Source organism: Equus przewalskii, chromosome 20 (genome assembly GCF_037783145.1).
Source record: "Equus przewalskii isolate Varuska chromosome 20, EquPr2, whole genome shotgun sequence".
Classification (NCBI taxonomy): Eukaryota; Metazoa; Chordata; class Mammalia; order Perissodactyla; family Equidae; genus Equus; species Equus przewalskii.
This window is the reverse complement of record NC_091850.1, coordinates 10,615,626-10,633,226: the sequence shown is the minus strand read 5'-3', so window position 1 is coordinate 10,633,226 and position 17,601 is coordinate 10,615,626. Positions and strand designations below refer to the sequence as shown.

General features: G+C 32.5%; 1 protein-coding gene across 2 annotated transcripts in view; it reads left to right on the top strand.

Annotated features, from left to right (window-relative positions):
* Positions 1-17,601, top strand: part of IPO11 (importin 11) — a 230,444-nt gene that overhangs the window by 89,873 nt on the left and 122,970 nt on the right. For both annotated transcript variants that reach the window (XM_008527674.2, XM_008527675.2), the window contains exons 22-24: positions 7,781-7,857; positions 13,787-13,866; positions 14,285-14,365. In XM_008527674.2, coding sequence (XP_008525896.1) covers positions 7,781-7,857; positions 13,787-13,866; positions 14,285-14,365 — 238 coding nt within the window. The remainder of the gene's footprint in view (positions 1-7,780; positions 7,858-13,786; positions 13,867-14,284; positions 14,366-17,601) is intronic.

Sequence of the window (17,601 nt, the reverse complement as noted above, 5' to 3'; positions counted from 1 at the left end):
AGTTAAAGGGGATGTTTCAGTAAGCACTCAGCTGCATTTCATCTTTTGGAATTTGGAATGTAAAATGGAGATCTTGATAAATTTTCAAGACTAAAAATTGACTTAAAACTTCCAGTGTGTTAAATGAGACATTTTGGGGGATGTTGAGGAATTATTTTTCAACTGCTGACTGCCTTACCCAGTAAGTACTGAGATACTATACTTCAGCCCCAAATTTTAGTGCTATTAGTCTTGACTTATTATTTTATTGGGGGAGTAGTATGTAGTGTTAAGAAGTGAAAAAAAAAACCCTGTTTCTGTGGCAGCTCCGTGCCACAAACTGTGTAAGGAACTGTGCTAGAAAAATTTTTTTGCTTTCTTAAGCTTATCTTACTGATGGCAGCAGTTTTCTGTAGGGCCAGTCTTTATGTAAGATGTAGTTTATAATGCAGGGAAGATTTAAAAATTCTGATACATAAACTGACTTGGAATTAAAAAAGCAAATCACAGAAATTAACCATAGAAATGACGTTTGTGGTGTCCATCTGTCCGTTCATCCTTCCTTCCTTTAGTTTATTTAGATGTCTAGGAATGAACAGTTTTTTGATTCTTAGAAATTGTCTTTGGTGCAAATTATAAATTAATGATCTATATCAGAATACTAGATGGACGATTTGAAAACATAACTACGTAGATATTAATTTGCAATTTGTGTTTCTTATATTCTAAGTTATATTGTTTGGACTTAAATGACTTCTAGACAGTTTGTAAATTAGCATGTGTTGGAAACTTTTATGATCATATATTTTAATTTGTACTGCATGGATTACTCTAGATCATAGGTTGGTAAACTTTTTCTGTAAAGGAGCAGACAGAAAATATTTTAGGCTTCCCAGGCTAGGCATTTTCTGTTGTAACTGTTCAACTCTGCTGTTTTAGTGCCAAAGCAGTCATAGACAGAATGTAAACAAATGGACATGTGTTCAAATAAAACATCACTTACAAAAATAGGATGTAGTTTGGACTGGCCCATGAGCTGTAGTTTGCCAACCCCAACTCAAGATTAGAAAAAAGAACATTAGTCTCTGGCAGATAAATACTTTCCTGTAAATATGTAGATACTATATGATGTTGATTATTAGGAAAATTAAAAACATTAGCTGTAATTGAGACAGACTCAGATACTTCTCGATATTACAGACTTAACATATTAATGTGTTTACTAAAGGTGTATAAATTTTTTAAGGATTACATGAACAGATAATAGTAAAAGTACATTGCTCTGTTAATGGTAATTTCTTTTTTCCTAGCCTTTAGTTATATGTAAACAAAATTAAATCATTACAATTCATTTTTAAAATTTATTAATAGACAAGATTCTTTAAAGAATCAAGATACACGTTTCTTCATATATTTTTCTTAGTGGGTTAGAACTCATATTTGGAATCAGATATAGGTGCCAATCCCATAATACCACTGCAGTAGTTTTGTCATCATCTTCTGTGAGCCTCAGTTTCCTTATCTGTAAAATGAGGAAAAATAATTCTTACTTCACATGATTGTTGTGAGGATAAGATAATGTTTGTAAAGTGGTTAGCACTTTGTCTGTATATGACATTTAAAGTGTGAGAATCAGTGAGATTGCTTAGGAGGAGAAGGGCAGATAGAGAACATTGTGCTTAGGGCAGAGTCCTGAAGAACTTAGAACATTTTGAGGTCACATGTGGAGCCATCAAAGATGACAGAGAAGAGCTGTCTACTGATAGGGGAGGAAAACCAAGCCAGGAGAGGAGAGTATTTCCTAAAAGAGGAGTGGTCAGCTAGGTCAAGTGTTCCTGATGCTCCTAGTGACAGTGGTACAGAGAAGTGAATTTGGCCAGTGGAGATGATAGGAGGGGTTTCAGTGGAGTAGTAAGAACACAAATTAGAATTGGAGTAGATTGAAGCATGAATCAAAAGTTAAGTGAGTACCAACTGTGAGCATTGACAACTTGTTTGAGAGCTTTTACTATGAAGAGAAGTGTAGAACTTGGGCAGCAGTTGGCTGGTGTGGGCAATGCAAGGTCCAGAGGGATGGATGAAGCTCAAGAGAGTGAGATAATTGAAGGATGCAAGAAGGGATGAGATTCAGTGCAAGTGGAGGGGTTGATTTTTGTTTACAAACAGCAGATACTTCATTTCAACTGGATACTCAAAGAACCAACCTTTGGCTTTGATTCTCTTTGTTGCGTGTTTGTTTCCTATTTAGTAATTTCTACTCTTATATTTATCTCCTCTTTCTACTTGCGTTAGGTTTGTTTTTCTGTGTTAGTTAACCTACATTCTAAGATTTAGCTCAGTAATATTTATTCTTTCTTCTTTCCTAATATAATCATATAATACTGTAAAATATTTTTAACCAGAATTTGAACAAAAGACCTTGCATGAATAGTTTTTTTTAAGCAACTAGAATGGGGTAATGGATACTGATAAACAACCAGCATCAGCGGTATACCATTAAATGTAGTATGTTCTTCTTCATTTTAAAAAAGACTAATTTGATTGCTATTTGCCGTCCACTCAGGAGATTATATCGTTCTTTCTTTAAACTTCTCTCTTTGAAAAACTTTGACTCTTGAGATAAACTTTGCTTGCTAAAGTGAAATATATACTTTTAATATATTGTACAATTATGTTTTCTAATATTTTTTCTAATTTTATTTTTTCCTCTACTTATAAGTGATCTGGATCTATAATCCACGTTTTGTGATACTGTGGATTTTATATCAGGGTTTTACTTGTTTTACCAATTTTTAAAAATCATTTTCTTAATATTGGAATGGTCTCTGTAATATAGTAACTATTCTTGAGATCATTTGGAAATTCAGTAATAAAGGGAACTGGAAATGGACTCATGGCAGGGGCCAGGGAGTCAATCAGTTTTGATAAGATTCTCAGAGTGTTTCTTAGTTATTAGTTTATACATATTATTTTGGCTTAGACTTTTGATGTCTGTTAATTTTAGCACTTAGTCCCTTAAGATAGTATTAAAAAAGTTATGTACATTTTGCTTTATCTCCTTATTTTTAGTTTTATTTTATCTCCTTTTGAAAGTACATTTATTAGAGATTTCTTTTATTAATAAGAAAGAATTACATGTTAGATTTATGAATTCTATGTTTCTATCCTTTCATTACTTTATTTCTACTTCAGATTTTTTACTTCTTACACTTAGTTGTGGGTGTACTTTCTTAAAACCCCAAGACAAATGGTTATTTATTACCTTTGTTTTTCTTAAATGCTAAAACATTTAAATTTGTGAATTTGTCCTAGAGTGTAGCTGCCTATTTCCCTTAAGTCTTGATGTATTATTACAATTTTTCAAATTTCTTTGACCCAACATCATTTATTTTTTGCTGATAATTAAAGTATATGATTCAGGTCTGGATTTATTGCATAGTAAATACAACATGTCACTTGTATAATTTTTTTAAGCTTAATGTGAATTTTAATGACTTCTTATAGGCTCTATTTTTGGAATATATTCACATTAATAATAATGATGCAGACTTTTATATCTGTGTATATCTATTCTTTTTAACTCGTAGGTTGTGTAGTTCACATTATTGTTTTGCTTTTTCATCTTTACACTGATTTATTAAAATATCCCATTCAGTTTTCTTTGTCTCAGTGTCCCTTTTTGTTTCTGTCAGCTTTGACCTGTAAGTTTTAAAAAATATTATTCACTGCACAAAATTTTGGTGCTTTTATGTATTCTTAAAAGATTAAATAAAATATAATATTTAGAATTAAAAATTTTTTTTAATTGCAGTAACATTGGATTATAACATTGTATAACTTTCACATCTATATCGTAATATATTTCTAATTCTCTGTAGATTACATCATGTTTAGCACCCAAAAATCATAGTCCATCACCACACGTGAGCCTAATTGCCCCTTTTTCCCTCCCCCCTCCTAAAAAACAGGGAAAAAAAATATTTTCATGAAGCGTCGTGTGATATATGTATGTTGTGATTAATTTTCTACCTTTTATTTCTTTTGAATTTAAATTTTATCTGCTATTAATGTCATCATCTGGTTTATTTTGTTTAAATTTGACTTAACTATCTTTGCTAATCATTTACATTTTAGCCTTTTTGTTTGTAATTTAGTTATGTCTCCCAATCAGAGCAAATTTTTTAATGTTTTTTATTTTAACCTAACTAAAGATGCTTTACTGCAAAAGAATTTTAGTGTTCTTACATTTGTTTGTTGAATTAATATGTCTGGCTTTTTACTTTATACTCTCTTTTCTACATTTTTTGTGGAAGGGTAATATTAAATTTTACATTTCTGTAGTCAGAGATGTTGGTACATATAGCTTTGTCTAATTATTCATTACATGAGTACCTTTTCCCTTTCCTTGATGGTAAAGAATTTAGTGCTTTGAATGTATTTGCCTTACTTCCTCTCTTTTCCAATTTGTTTAATCTGGAGTTACATACCATGTCATTTTGTTTTTAAGTAGTTTAAATTCTTCAAGATTTTTTCCACTTGAGTAACATGGTTTATCCTGTGGAAACTAGCATAAGAAGAGAGAGTGACAATGACCTGACTGGCCTTTATTACTAAGGTAATGACTGTGAGAGAGAGAAGGAGCAAACTTCAGGTAGAATCTTAATCTGGATCCATTGACGAGGAGAGTTTTTTAAACATCTAGGATTTAGAATATGCTCTTCACTTTTTTTCTTGGTGAAATCCCATGACTGGATTGTAGTTTTTCTTTTTGTTTCATGTTTATTTTAAAGGTGAATAGGATAAAGTCTTTTTTACCTTTCCTGAAGTTTTATTCTTTAAAAAGTGAATCAAATCCTGTTATTGTTGATTGGGGTAAGGTGTCTAGAGATATCATTACTGTGTACATGGGAAAGACTTCATTTTGGGGGTGGCTGGTTGTTCCTGTGACCCCCGCAATTTTGTCATTTAATATTCTTGAAATAGTTTATAAATACAAAATAATATGGAGCTCATATTGTTTGTAATTATTTATAACTTATGTAAAGTGAAAACCTATTTTCTGTACCCTGGTTAAGAAACGGAACAGTAAGAATGCCTGTGAATCCCATGGTGTGGCATCTTTGTGGAACCCTACTTCCATGCTGGGGATAACCCACTGTACCATTTTTTTTGTTTTCATTCCTTGGTTTTCTTTCTTTTGTTTTAATGTTTTTGAATCACATGTGTGTGTATCTCTAAACAATACATTTTAACTTTATATAAATTGTATTATATGTGTTCTAACTTTCTTTTTTGCTCCCTGTTTTGAGATTCATCCACATTGATGGATTTAATGGTATGAATGTAACAGAATTCCTTTACTTATTCGTCATTTTGTTTGATATTCAAATATAACGCAACTCTGAACATTCTTGTACATGATTCCTAGCACAAATGTATGAAATCTTATGCACTATGTACATTTCTGACTAGAAATGGAGTTGCTAGGTCATAGGTATATACGTATATACATAGTCAACCTTACCAAATAATAATAATAATTTTCCAAAGTGATTATATCAACTTTCACTCCTGTCAGCAGCATACAAGAATTCCAGCTGTTCTCTAGCTTTGCTGATATGTGGATGTCAGACTTAAAATTCTGCTAATGTGATGGGGATAAAATGTACCTTGTTTTGGTTATAATTTACATTTTCTTGATTATAGTCAAGTTGGATATCTTTATATTTTTTATAGTCAAGTTTATTGCCAATTTTTGTATGTTCTATGAAATGCTTGTTCATGTGTTCTGTCCATTTTTCTCTTATTGAATAGTATCTTTTGGATATTATTCCTTTAGATACTATTCCTTTGTCAGTTATATATATTGAAAACAGTTTTCTCCAGTATGTGACTTATGTTTTAACTTTTTTGAAGCATCTTTTGATAGACAGTAATTTTTAACTTTAATATAGTCATGTTTCTTCTTCTTTTCCTTTAATCTTTCTCTAACCTAAAGCCACAAAAATGTTCTCCTGACGTCTTGTAAAGTAAAGCCTTACCCTTCTCATATAAGTACTGGAATTATTTTCTGTGTTGTTTGTGAGGTGTAGAGGTCTAGTATGTCACCACCGAAGACTAAGTAGTCTAAACTTTCCTTACTTAGCTTTGGAACCTCATCTGTCACAGACTAAGAGGTCTGTTTCTTGTGCTTTTTATTTTGTTTATAATATTAATTACAGTGACTTTTTAGTAAGTCATAATATCTGGCAAAGCAAGTATCTCCTCCTATTCCCCATACTTTTTGTTTTCCTAAGAAAGTTCTTGGCTGTTCTTGGTCATTTGCCTTCCAAATAATTTTAGAATCAGCTTGCCTAATTTCCAAGGAAAACCCTGTAGGAATTTGAATTCAGGTTTTATTGATTCTGTATAACAGCTTAGAGAGTTATGATGTTAGAATGTTGTTATCTATGACTCTTATAATATCATCCATTTAAATCTTAAGTATTTGATGTATAGAAATTCAATTGATTTTTGTGTATGGATCTATTTAGCAACCTTGCTGAACTCTCTCAGTAATTTGAATAATTTGTCTATGAATTCTTTCTCTTTTCTATCAGTCATGTCTTCTGTAAATAAAGACTATTTAACTTTTTCTTCTGCTACCCTTGTATCTTTTATTAACTCACTTGGCATATCATGTGCGAGGCCCTCCATACATGCGCTCAATAGATGTCAAGGTAGATAAGGCAATAGAGAATGTTCTTTGAGGCGTTCTTCTGTTTTTTTGCAGAGAATGGTTTCTACATATCATGACATGGTGTGTTTTCTATGAGTGTTTGGTAGGTACTCTCTTAGAAGGTTATGGACGTTCCTTTTTGTTTCTAATTAGAGAAGAGTTTTTGTAGTGAATGTTGGGTTTTGAATAGGATCCCCCTCACCTCTTTTCTTGCATCTATTGTGACAATCATGTCTTTTCTCCTTTAACTTCTTTGTGGGGGTGGGAGTGCCGGAGGTAAAACTAACTGCACACTTCTGTGATAAACTGCAACTCATATATGTTTTACTTTTTTTTTTTTTTTTTTCCTTTTTCTCCCCAAAGCCCCCCGGTACATAGTTGTGTATTCTTCGTTGTGGGTTCCTCTAGTTGTAGCATGTGGGACGCTGCCTCAGCGTGGTCTGACGAGCAGTGCCATGTCCGCGCCCAGGATTCGAACCGACGAAACACTGGGCCGCCTGCAGCGGAGCGCGCGAACTTAACCACTCGGCCACGGGGCCAGCCCCTATGTTTTACTTTTTATACACTGATTATTTTAAATTGCTAATGCTATGAGTGAGATTGGCCTGTAATTGGACTTTGTTCATATTGATTGTTTTACTAAGTTCATATTTATTAAACATTTAGCATAAGTTGTTTTACTAATTAATTAGCCCAGTGTCTCGTTGAAGGGATACATCAATTACATGTGACAGAAGAATATATCGAGAAAATAAAAACAAAATAGTTTTTATCTCTCCTTGACCAATCTATAAAAATCATAGTTTTGCTTTATTATTATAACTGTATTATTATAACTATATTAGTATGTGATTACTTTCCTATTTTTGCTGTGTATATAAAAATAATAATTATGATTTATAGATAAGTTTTTAATTTTAATGAGTTTGGTAATTTTTTTCCTAGAATGATAATTTTTATAACTTTCTGTATTGCCCATTTTTCTTCCTTTAGATGGGACAGTTTTTTTGTATTTAGCTTGCATTATTAACAGCTTTAATGATTGTGGAAAGTGATTTAATCATCTTTTTTTTTTCTTCCTAGGTTAGTGACTTTGGAAAACAGCCCATGTATTACCCCAGAGTTGCTTCGTATATTTCAGAATATGTCACCACTTCTTGGTATGTATTAAAGCATAAACTTAATACTGTTTTTGAATGTAGTCATAATTTTGGCCATTATAGATGACTTTAAATTATACCTGTTGTTTTTACTAATATCCCTGATATTGACAAATAAGTTGCATAGTGTTTTAATAATTTTTAGATTTTTTTCTGTGTACCAAAATTAGAACTTTCTGCTTATTAAAGAGCAAACACTAAATTTACTAAATTACTAAATAAAAGCAGTTTATTCTTAGGAAACTACTAAAGTTTGAACTTTGCCTAGTAAATTTGCTATGTTTGATAGCAGTTCTGTAATGTATTTAAAAGACTACTCTAAAACTGCTTCTATACACCATGGTTTTATCCACTTTCTTTTACAGAATGACTTTGTGCTATCAGTTGTTCACAAGTGAGCTCTGTACATATTTCTGATTTAGCTAAGGCACTATCAAAATCAAGATTATTAAATATCAGAAAATCGTATGTATTGTTTGTTGAAGTGTTATGTATGAGCTGTGAAATCATGAACTTTAATGTGTTTGAAAGAACTCTTTTGGCACGTGAAACCAGAGAACTTGGATACCGTGCTAGGAGGAAACTGTCTCTTTAAGGCACCTTGGATGAGATCTAATTAGATTCTTTTTTGCCAATCTGATCATGTATTCTGATGATAAATAATAATAAAAAAATCAATATTTTTCTGTTACATATCAGCTACCATTCCCTAGAATGTAATATCTTACATTTTTTTAAAAATAATATTTTGTTTATAGAGTTGTTGTTTTGTGAGGGATTTTACCAGTGCAGATTCACAGTTTAAACTCATGGAGTCGTTAAGAATTGTATACAGTGCTATTTACTGGCCCTTTGCTTCTTTTTCAATATGCAAAACACTATTTTTAAAAATCATTTATTTATAAAATGTAAAAATTATTTAAGTTTTTTCCATCAGAGTCCCCCCTTTTTTTTTTTGGTGAGGAAGATTGTCCCTGAGCTAATGTCTGTGCCACTCTTCCTCTGTTTTGTATGTGGGACACTGCCGCAGCTTGGCTTGATGAGCCGTGTATAGGTCGGCACCTGGGATCCGAACCAGTGAACCCCGGGCTGCTGAAGCAGAGCCTGTGAACTTAGCCACTGTGTCACTGGTCAGGCCCCAGAGTCCCCATTCTTTAAGACTCATTCATGAAACATCTTCAGTGTCATCTATAATTTTGGGTATACTAACTAAATAGTTTAATATTGTCAGGAGAGGGTGTTTATGTAGGAAAACACTACGAAAAAAGGCATACTTACTATGACAATATCTGAAGACTATTTTTTCTGAGAACTTAGTTATAGTGAGTAATTTTATTAGAGGCAAAAATATTACTGAAGTATAATGATATACTGGAAAAGTAAACTCACTCTTTGACAGTATCAGCAAATGTGTACTAAATCATAATTATAACTGATTAAAAAAGTATCTTTTTATTTGCTGGATGACCATGGTAGCTAGATAATGTAATTAGTCTTTCATGTTTTCTGAGTTTTTCTGTTCTACCCCAATCTTCAGAATAGATGACATCTCAAATAATATCAAAATACCGTCTATTTCCTAAGGAAGAGCCATTTGCTATTTATCATCTAGCGTCCCCATAAAATTATGGAAGAAAATTCCCGAAGATGAAGACAGTGGCAATAGACCAGTCACTCATTGCTAGACTCCTAGGAAAAGTTTTGTCTTTAAGATATCAGAGAGAAAGAGAATAGGAAACATCCTCTTCACCTCCTTTTACTCTCTGGTGGAAGCCCATGAGTTCTGTTCTTCCTAACTTCGAGACCACATGCAGTGCCATTCTGGGTAATCCATAGTGCTTCTTTATACTTGACCTAAGAATGGGAACCTCAGCCAGACCCGTTATCAACTTTGTCATGAGCGGGATTCAGCCATTTTCACATATGGATGACTTCACACAGTGGTTTCACTTCACCTTTGTAATCCACCCCAAATTCAGCATGCCTGGCCTTTACAATGTGGGAGAGAGGATTGGTAGCCAGGAGGAAGAGGTGTAAACAAAAAGCTTATGACTAACCCTACTATAGCCTTATGACACTATTTTGAGTGTAGATTTATGTAAGTATTATAGTACAATTTTACTATAGAAAGCTTTGTAGTTGATGCATAGTCTTCACAAATCTATAAGGACTTTTATGTGTTTAGAACAATGTGTGGCACATAGTAAGTACTCTTTAAGTGTTTTGCAGTTATATTTTTTACTTCTACTATTACTATTAACATTATGCTATTTTAAAAGAAAAAATACCCAACCACTGGTTTGGTGGGCTTTGTTACTTAACCGAATCAAAAACTAGTGAAATTTCATTGTTGTGAAAATTGATATTTGATTAAAACTTTTTTAATTTTCACAGATTGAAAAAATTCTATTTTATAAATAGTATCAATAAATATAGATGATATGGATGCTATTGAATTGCATATTCCCTACTTTTGTCTTTCAAAACAAAAAAATTTTATGTAATTTGTTTTATGCATTGTGGTATGTATATTCGCTTCAATAATATGAAGAAATTCTATTTACAAATTATATCTGAGCATGTTTAGTTTACCTTGACTTCAGTATTACATTTATTTTTGTTTGAGTATCACACAACTAATTAATATTTGATGTGTAACTTTTTGTATATACGTTCTTTCAGATGAGCTTTAAAATGTGTTTTGAAATATAACCAGAATATTTATTTTAATCTTTTGAAAATATAGATCAAAATGAACACATACTTTTCTTATCAGTGAAAAGACATTAGATCAGTGATTTTTAAAAATTTATTTAATGAATATGATAGCTATTATTTTTTTCTAAGTAGAAATAAAGCTACTGACAGGAAGTTTCTCATTTTCCTTTATAACACAGAAAACCAACAGTCTTGAACACTTTAAGATGTTTAAGTTAATGAATTTTAGAGTATGTTAATTAGTGTAAATAAAACCAAGGCTAAAACTCATTTTATATTGTTTTCCCTAAATGTAAGTAGAACCAGAGATATTTTAGGTAGAACCAGAGGCTATAACTAAAAGTAATTCTAGTAATTGAGTTCTAAGGGCTTGTTTTTAAAATCCTTTAAATCTATTTTATAGTGTTATCTCATTACTTAAAAGATAAACATCTGACTGACTTTTGTCCATATTGTTGTGAATGCCAAACTAATGCTCCTTGACCAATAAAATTGTTCTGTTGGTAGCTTCCTATCTAATTTGGAAGGAACTTTTTCCCACCCGCCTTGATGATGATGTAGGCTGTCTTAATCATTTTAGCCTTTATATTCCATCAGAGTTTGAAATAAAAGACTAAACTATTATAATTGCATTTCTAAAGATAAACATTAAATAGTATGGTTAAACATAGATTCCTATTGAATCTCTATAATGTAATTCAATAATGTATTCTCTTTGTTCCCTTTATAGAAACTTAAAAGAATAAATAAAATTACATGAAAGTACAAATTAAAAATAGGTGCAAAAGAATAGAGAAAAACAAAGAGGAGCAAAGTATAAATTATAGTGAGAGTAATAGATATAAATCATATATGCACACGTTAACCAGATATTTTGGTGGGCCACAGATTTGCCTCAGAGTTCTCATAGTCTGTGAAAGAAAAACTTGGTCACTTAAATTAGGAGTTTTCAGTCTGGACAGTATTGAAATTTTGGGCCAGGTAATTCTTTGTCATGAGGGGCTGTACAGTGCTTAGTAGGAAGCTTAATAGCATCCTTAGCCTTAACTTACTAGATGCCAGTTGTAACAAAGTTCTAGACATTACCAGATGTACCCTAGTGGGCAGAATTGGCCCTGGTTGAGAACATTTGACTTAAATTATTCAGAGTCTGAAAATAAATACAGATCTGTTGCATGATTGAAGTACAACTTCTGATACTAGGACCAGACAATAATGTTTCCTCAGAGTCTCGCTAGGAACTCATGAATATAATGAACTGTGTTCAGTATACCTTAAAATAGATAAATTGATTAATTTTAGGGCTATTTTTAATATCAGTATTTAATGTTTGCTGATGATAGCATGCCCTAGAAAATTTAGTAGAAGCTCTCCATGGCCCAATGGGGACATGGAAAGCAGTATGAAGTGACCTAATCACTTGAGTATTTGCTTTATAGATTGTTCCAGGAATAGTTTTTTAAATATCTGTAAGAAGAAATGGGTGCTATGGTTTTTAAAATCAATCTTTCTTAAATATTGTTTCTTTCATCATAGATCTTGATAAAATTTTAGATGGCAATGATTTAGAAATTATATTTCTGACATGCCTGGAATGTAACCATTCTAAGTTCTCATTTCACAGTGGTTGCCAAACAGTCTGCTGTGCAGTGTTGGTCTCCTGAACAAGGTGCACAAGGCCAGACTTGACTAGACTGCCTCCTTCAAGAGAAAAGGACAGTGTGAATTTTCCATAAGGATAACTTTATCCAGTATGAAGGCCTGCCCCTTTGTCCTGAGATTCTATCTTACTTTTGTTGTGAAAAATATTTAAATGGCAGCCTTTGTTATTTATTTTTATGTCTTTAATTAGCGTGGTAACAAGTTTGCCAGTCCTTGTCCCCTCCACATCCTCATTTTAAACTAGTCTGTTAAATCCTAATGTGTAGGAACTAATAATGCCTGTAAAACTGACGTTTTGAGCTAGGGATAGGATTGTCATTTTCTTGTGAAAGTATATGGGAAATTCTTTTTTTTTTTCTTTTTTAAAGATTGGCTCTTGAGCTAACATCTGTTGCCAATCTTCTGTTTTTTTCTTCTACCCACCAAAGATCCCTGGTACATAGTTGTATATTCTAGTTGTAGGTCCTTCTGGTTATACTATGTGGGACGCTGCCTCAGCATGGCTTGATGAGCGGCGCCATGTTCCCACCCAGGATCCAAACCAGCAAAACCCTGGGCTGCCAAAGCAGAGTGTGCAAACTCAACCACTCGGCCATGGAGCTGGAAATTCTCATCTGCATAGGATGTCTTCTCACTTTACCAGTTTATGGATTAGATAAGCTCCCAGGGGCCACGCCAATATTTTGCCAGAAAAGAAATTGTTTTTAATGTGTCCTATTGCAACTGAGTAGAATTTCTAAAATATTAGCAACAAAGAATGGCAGATTTTAGATATAGATGATATTTGGGGATCATGTTTTGATCTGTATAATTATATACATCCAATCTGTATTCTATTGTATCATTATTGTATGTGATAAGATGTAAAATAACACTGCATGAACATTTGATTATATTTAATTTTAACAAAATAGCTTTGTACTTTGGACTTTAAAAGGAATAGCTAAAAATGATGTATTTTTCCTATGCTGTTCTGGTAGTTACATTTTTTAGAACCTTTTTGTGTAGGTTTTTATAGGGGAACAGAATTGAAGAACAAAGACCAAGATTGAGAATATCTAAACATGATATAATTTTTGGATATAATTGGGACTCTTTTCATATGTAGGGCAGCATATTCAGTAGCAGTGCAGTACTGAATATTAAATGCTCATTAAATGCTTATTGAGTGAACCTATTTAAGTAGATGTTAAAATATGATGGTGAAATGATTCAATTGCATGTTGTTTGCCATGCTGGCACTAAAAATTTAGTTTGAAATGAAAGGTTGAGTCAAATGGTTAGTAAGTTCTTTTCTGAAAGGAAAAAAGAGGAAACTTTGATATTCTTTTCTAAATTGTTCTAACCTGTGGGAGGTATATGGGAAAGCATTAAGTTATAGATTGGCGCCAGGTTTTAGATAGATATCTATATCCTAGTAGTCTGAATAGCACTCAGAAAATATTTGTAAAGGAGGATATGTAACTTAGTTTTAAATAAATCACTTCATTTAAACTGATTTTGAATGATGCATTAGTTCTTTTTTTAAAAAAAGTTATTATTTCGGCAGAACGAAGTTCAGAAAATCTCAGAACCTGCTTTAAGATCATCAATGGTTATATCTTTTTATCATCAACAGAGTTTTTACAGGTATGTTGTAGCTTTTGCATTGTAAAAATTTATGTAGTTATTTTGTTTCTCATTTAAAATCAGGAGGTACCTTTTCAAAATTTAAAATATTGATCTGTTTCTAAGGAGGAAAAAACTTTATAAGCATTGCCCGCTACACAGCTGATGTGATGCAGTTCCATGAATTATATTCTTTAACACAGACAGTATGCTCTATGAATAAATATATCCTTATATTTCTATGAAAATCACTATAGCAATAAACTATATTTTTGTTTCCTAAACTTTTTCCAAAGAGTTCTAGTTGAAACTTTATATGCTTAGACCTTTAGTATATAATTCTCAAATAGATTATAATGAGTCTGAAATTGAATTTTATGTTTTTTCTGATATTGCAGATATAGTCATATGTATATTTTGACTTCTGATTAAATTTCAGACATATGCAGTAGGTCTATGTCAGTCCTTCTGCGAGCTGCTAAAGGAAATCACTACAGAAGGTCAAGTTCAAGTGCTCAAGGTATTGTCATCTTTTAAATGAATGTTGTAAGTTTACCATCTGTATTTTATGAAATTGAATGTCCATTTGGGTTTGAATGATTGGCAAGAAGGGGAAGAATATTTCTAGACAGTATTTTCTTCTAGCAATATTCACTTGGTTTAATATCTTTGGATCAAGAGGTCTCAAATTTGGATGTGCATACAGATCACCTGAGGATGTTCTTAAAAGCAGATCACACATTTCTAAGAAGGTCCCTGCTGATGGGATGCGAACCAAGGTCCCTCCGCCTTCCCCCATCCTAAAAAAATGACTTTGTGTAGCAAGGCTTTAAAAACTTTTATAAGTTACCCAAAGACTGGTGACATGTGATACTTCTTACCCCTCTAGTTTGTTAGCCTGCTTTGAGGAAAAATTTTTATCATTAAAATTTGGTACTTTTATTTTGGATTGACTATTGAAATCAGAGTACCAAGTTTGTATGGAGTGTGTATAATTAAGAACCAATATTGAATCGTGTTGTACACCTGAAACTGGTATAATATGTGTCAATTATATCTCAATTAAAAAAAAAAAACCAGTAGGCTCTGAGTTAATCTTTATGTATTCTTTTCAGATTAATGATATATATTATTTTTATATGGTGTATATAATTATGTATAATAAAGAACTAACAGGCTGAGTTGTATATTATCTTTATATATTATATCTATATATTAAAGATATAAGTAGTATCAAGTAAGTTATATATTTACATATAAACATGTTTATGTAAATATAAAAATGTCTTTACATGTATATGTATATATATATATTTATACACACAGATTCTTTCTGTATGGACTTTGCAAGAAGTGTAGCTGTAAAAGTATCCCTTTTTTGTTTCTAATTTCTTAGCTATGTTCTAAGTCAGATATGAGAGCTGGTTAGGTGAAGAGTACCTATCAGAACAAGATAACATTTATGGTGTGAAAACAATGTCATTGCTTTAGATCCTAAAAACTATTTGATTTGTTCCCTGTGAAATGAAAAAGTGTTTGCCCAAAGAGGTTCATTGTAAGAAATGTATTTAGCTAATCACAATAATCACAGTATATTTGGGGGACTAAGTGGGTAAAAGTGTGTGCAGGTGGTAAAGTCTTCTTTCATGTTAACTAAGATGATAACTGCTATGCATCTAATAAGAGTAATCATCAGTTTGAACTTATTCAAGCATTGTACTATTTTATGTGTTCTTCAGACATTTTTATACACACATATGCATATATAAAGCTCCAGATATCTATGTTAATTTGACTTTCAAATTGATTGCATGTAGTGTCATTGCTGATTATTCAGTCATTCACCATATAGGTCAAGGGTCAGCAAACTTTTTCTGTAAAGGACTCGGTATTAAATATGTTAGACTTTGTGAGCTATGTAGTCTTTTTCTTGGCTCTTTATTTATGCTGTTATAGGTTGAAAGTAGTCGTAGACGATATGTATATGGATGAGTGTGGCTGTATTCCAATAATGCTTTATTTACATAATCATACAGTTGGTTGGATTTGGCCCATGGGTATAATTTTGCCAACCCGTCATATTGATACTCAGTGCTTTCTTCTACTAGGTATAGGTGATAGGAGAATCACAGTGTCTCCTCTTAACTAATTCTTCTTTTGTGGGGGAGCAAGTAAACAACCAGTCTGTATTCAGTGTTATATAAATAGCAGTTTTGGATTAGAGCTTTGTCAAAATCACCTGGTGAACTTTTCTTTCCTTTTTTTTTTTTATTGAGGTAACATTGATTTATAACATTGTATAAATTTCAGGTGTACATGATTATATTTCACCTTCTGTATAGACTACATTGTGTTCCTCAACAAGAGTCTAGTTGCCATCCAAGACCATACAAATGTGCCCTTTACCCATTTCACCCTCCCCTCCCCACCCCTTTAGTAACCACCAGTCTATTCTCTGTATCTATGTATGTGTGTGTTTATCTGCCACATATGAGTGTAGTCATACAGTTTTTGTCTTTTCTCAATCTGACTTCTTTCATTTAGCATAATACCCTCAAGGTCCATCCATGTTGCAAATGGCAAGATTTCATCTTTTTTTATAGCTGAGTAGTGTTTCATACACACTACATCTTCTTTATACGTTCATCTGTTGATGAGCACTTAAGTTGTTTCCAAGTCTTGGCTATTGTGCATAATGCTACAATGAATATAGAAGTGCATGCATCTTTTCAAATTAGTGTTTTCTTGTTCTTTGGACAAATACTCAGAAGTGGAATAGCTAGATCATGACTTAGTTCTATTTTTCCACCAGCAGTGTACGAGGGTTCCCTTTTCTCCACATCTTCTCCCACATTTGTTATTTCTTGTCTTTTTAATGATAGCCATTCTGATGGGCATGAGGTGGTATCTCATTGTAGTCTTGATTTGCATTTCTCTAATAATTTGTGATGTTGAACATCTTTTCATCTGCCCGTTGGACAGCTATATATCTTCTTTGGAAGAATGTCTGTCCAGATCCTCTGCCCATTTTTCAATCGGGTTTGTTTTTTTGTTCTTGAGTTTTATGAGTTCTTTATATATTACTTTGGATATTAACCCCTTATCTGATACATGATTTGCAAATGTCTTCTCCCAGTTGGTAGGTTGTCTTTTCATTTTGTTGATGGTTTCCTTTGCTGAGGAGAAGCTTTTTAGTTTGATCTAGTCCCATTTATTTATTTTTTCTTTTGTTTCCCTTGCCTGAGATGACATATTCAGAAAGATACGGCTAAGACCAACGTCAAAGAGCATACTGCCTGTGTCTTCTAGGAGTTTTATCGTTTCAGGTCTTACATTCAAGTCTTTAATCCATTTTGAGTTAATTTTTGTGTATGGTGTAAAATAGTGGTCTACTTTTATTCTTTTGTATGTGGCTGTCTGTCCAGTTTTCCCAACACCAGTTTTTGGAGAGACTCTCGTTTCCCCACTGTATGTTCTTGGCTTCTTTGTCAAAAATTAGCTGTCCATAGATGTGTGGGTTTATTTTTCAGTTCGCAATTCTGTTGCATTGATCTGTATGTCTGTTTTTGTGCCAGTACCATGTTGTTTTGATTACCCCACCTTTGTAGTATATTTTGAAATCAAAGAGTGTAATACCTCCAGCTTTGGTCTTTTTTCTCAGAATTGCTTTGGGTGTTTTGAGTCTTTTCTGGTTCTATATAAATTTTAGGATTCTTTGTTCTATTTCTGTGAAAAATGTCCTTGGGATTTTGATAG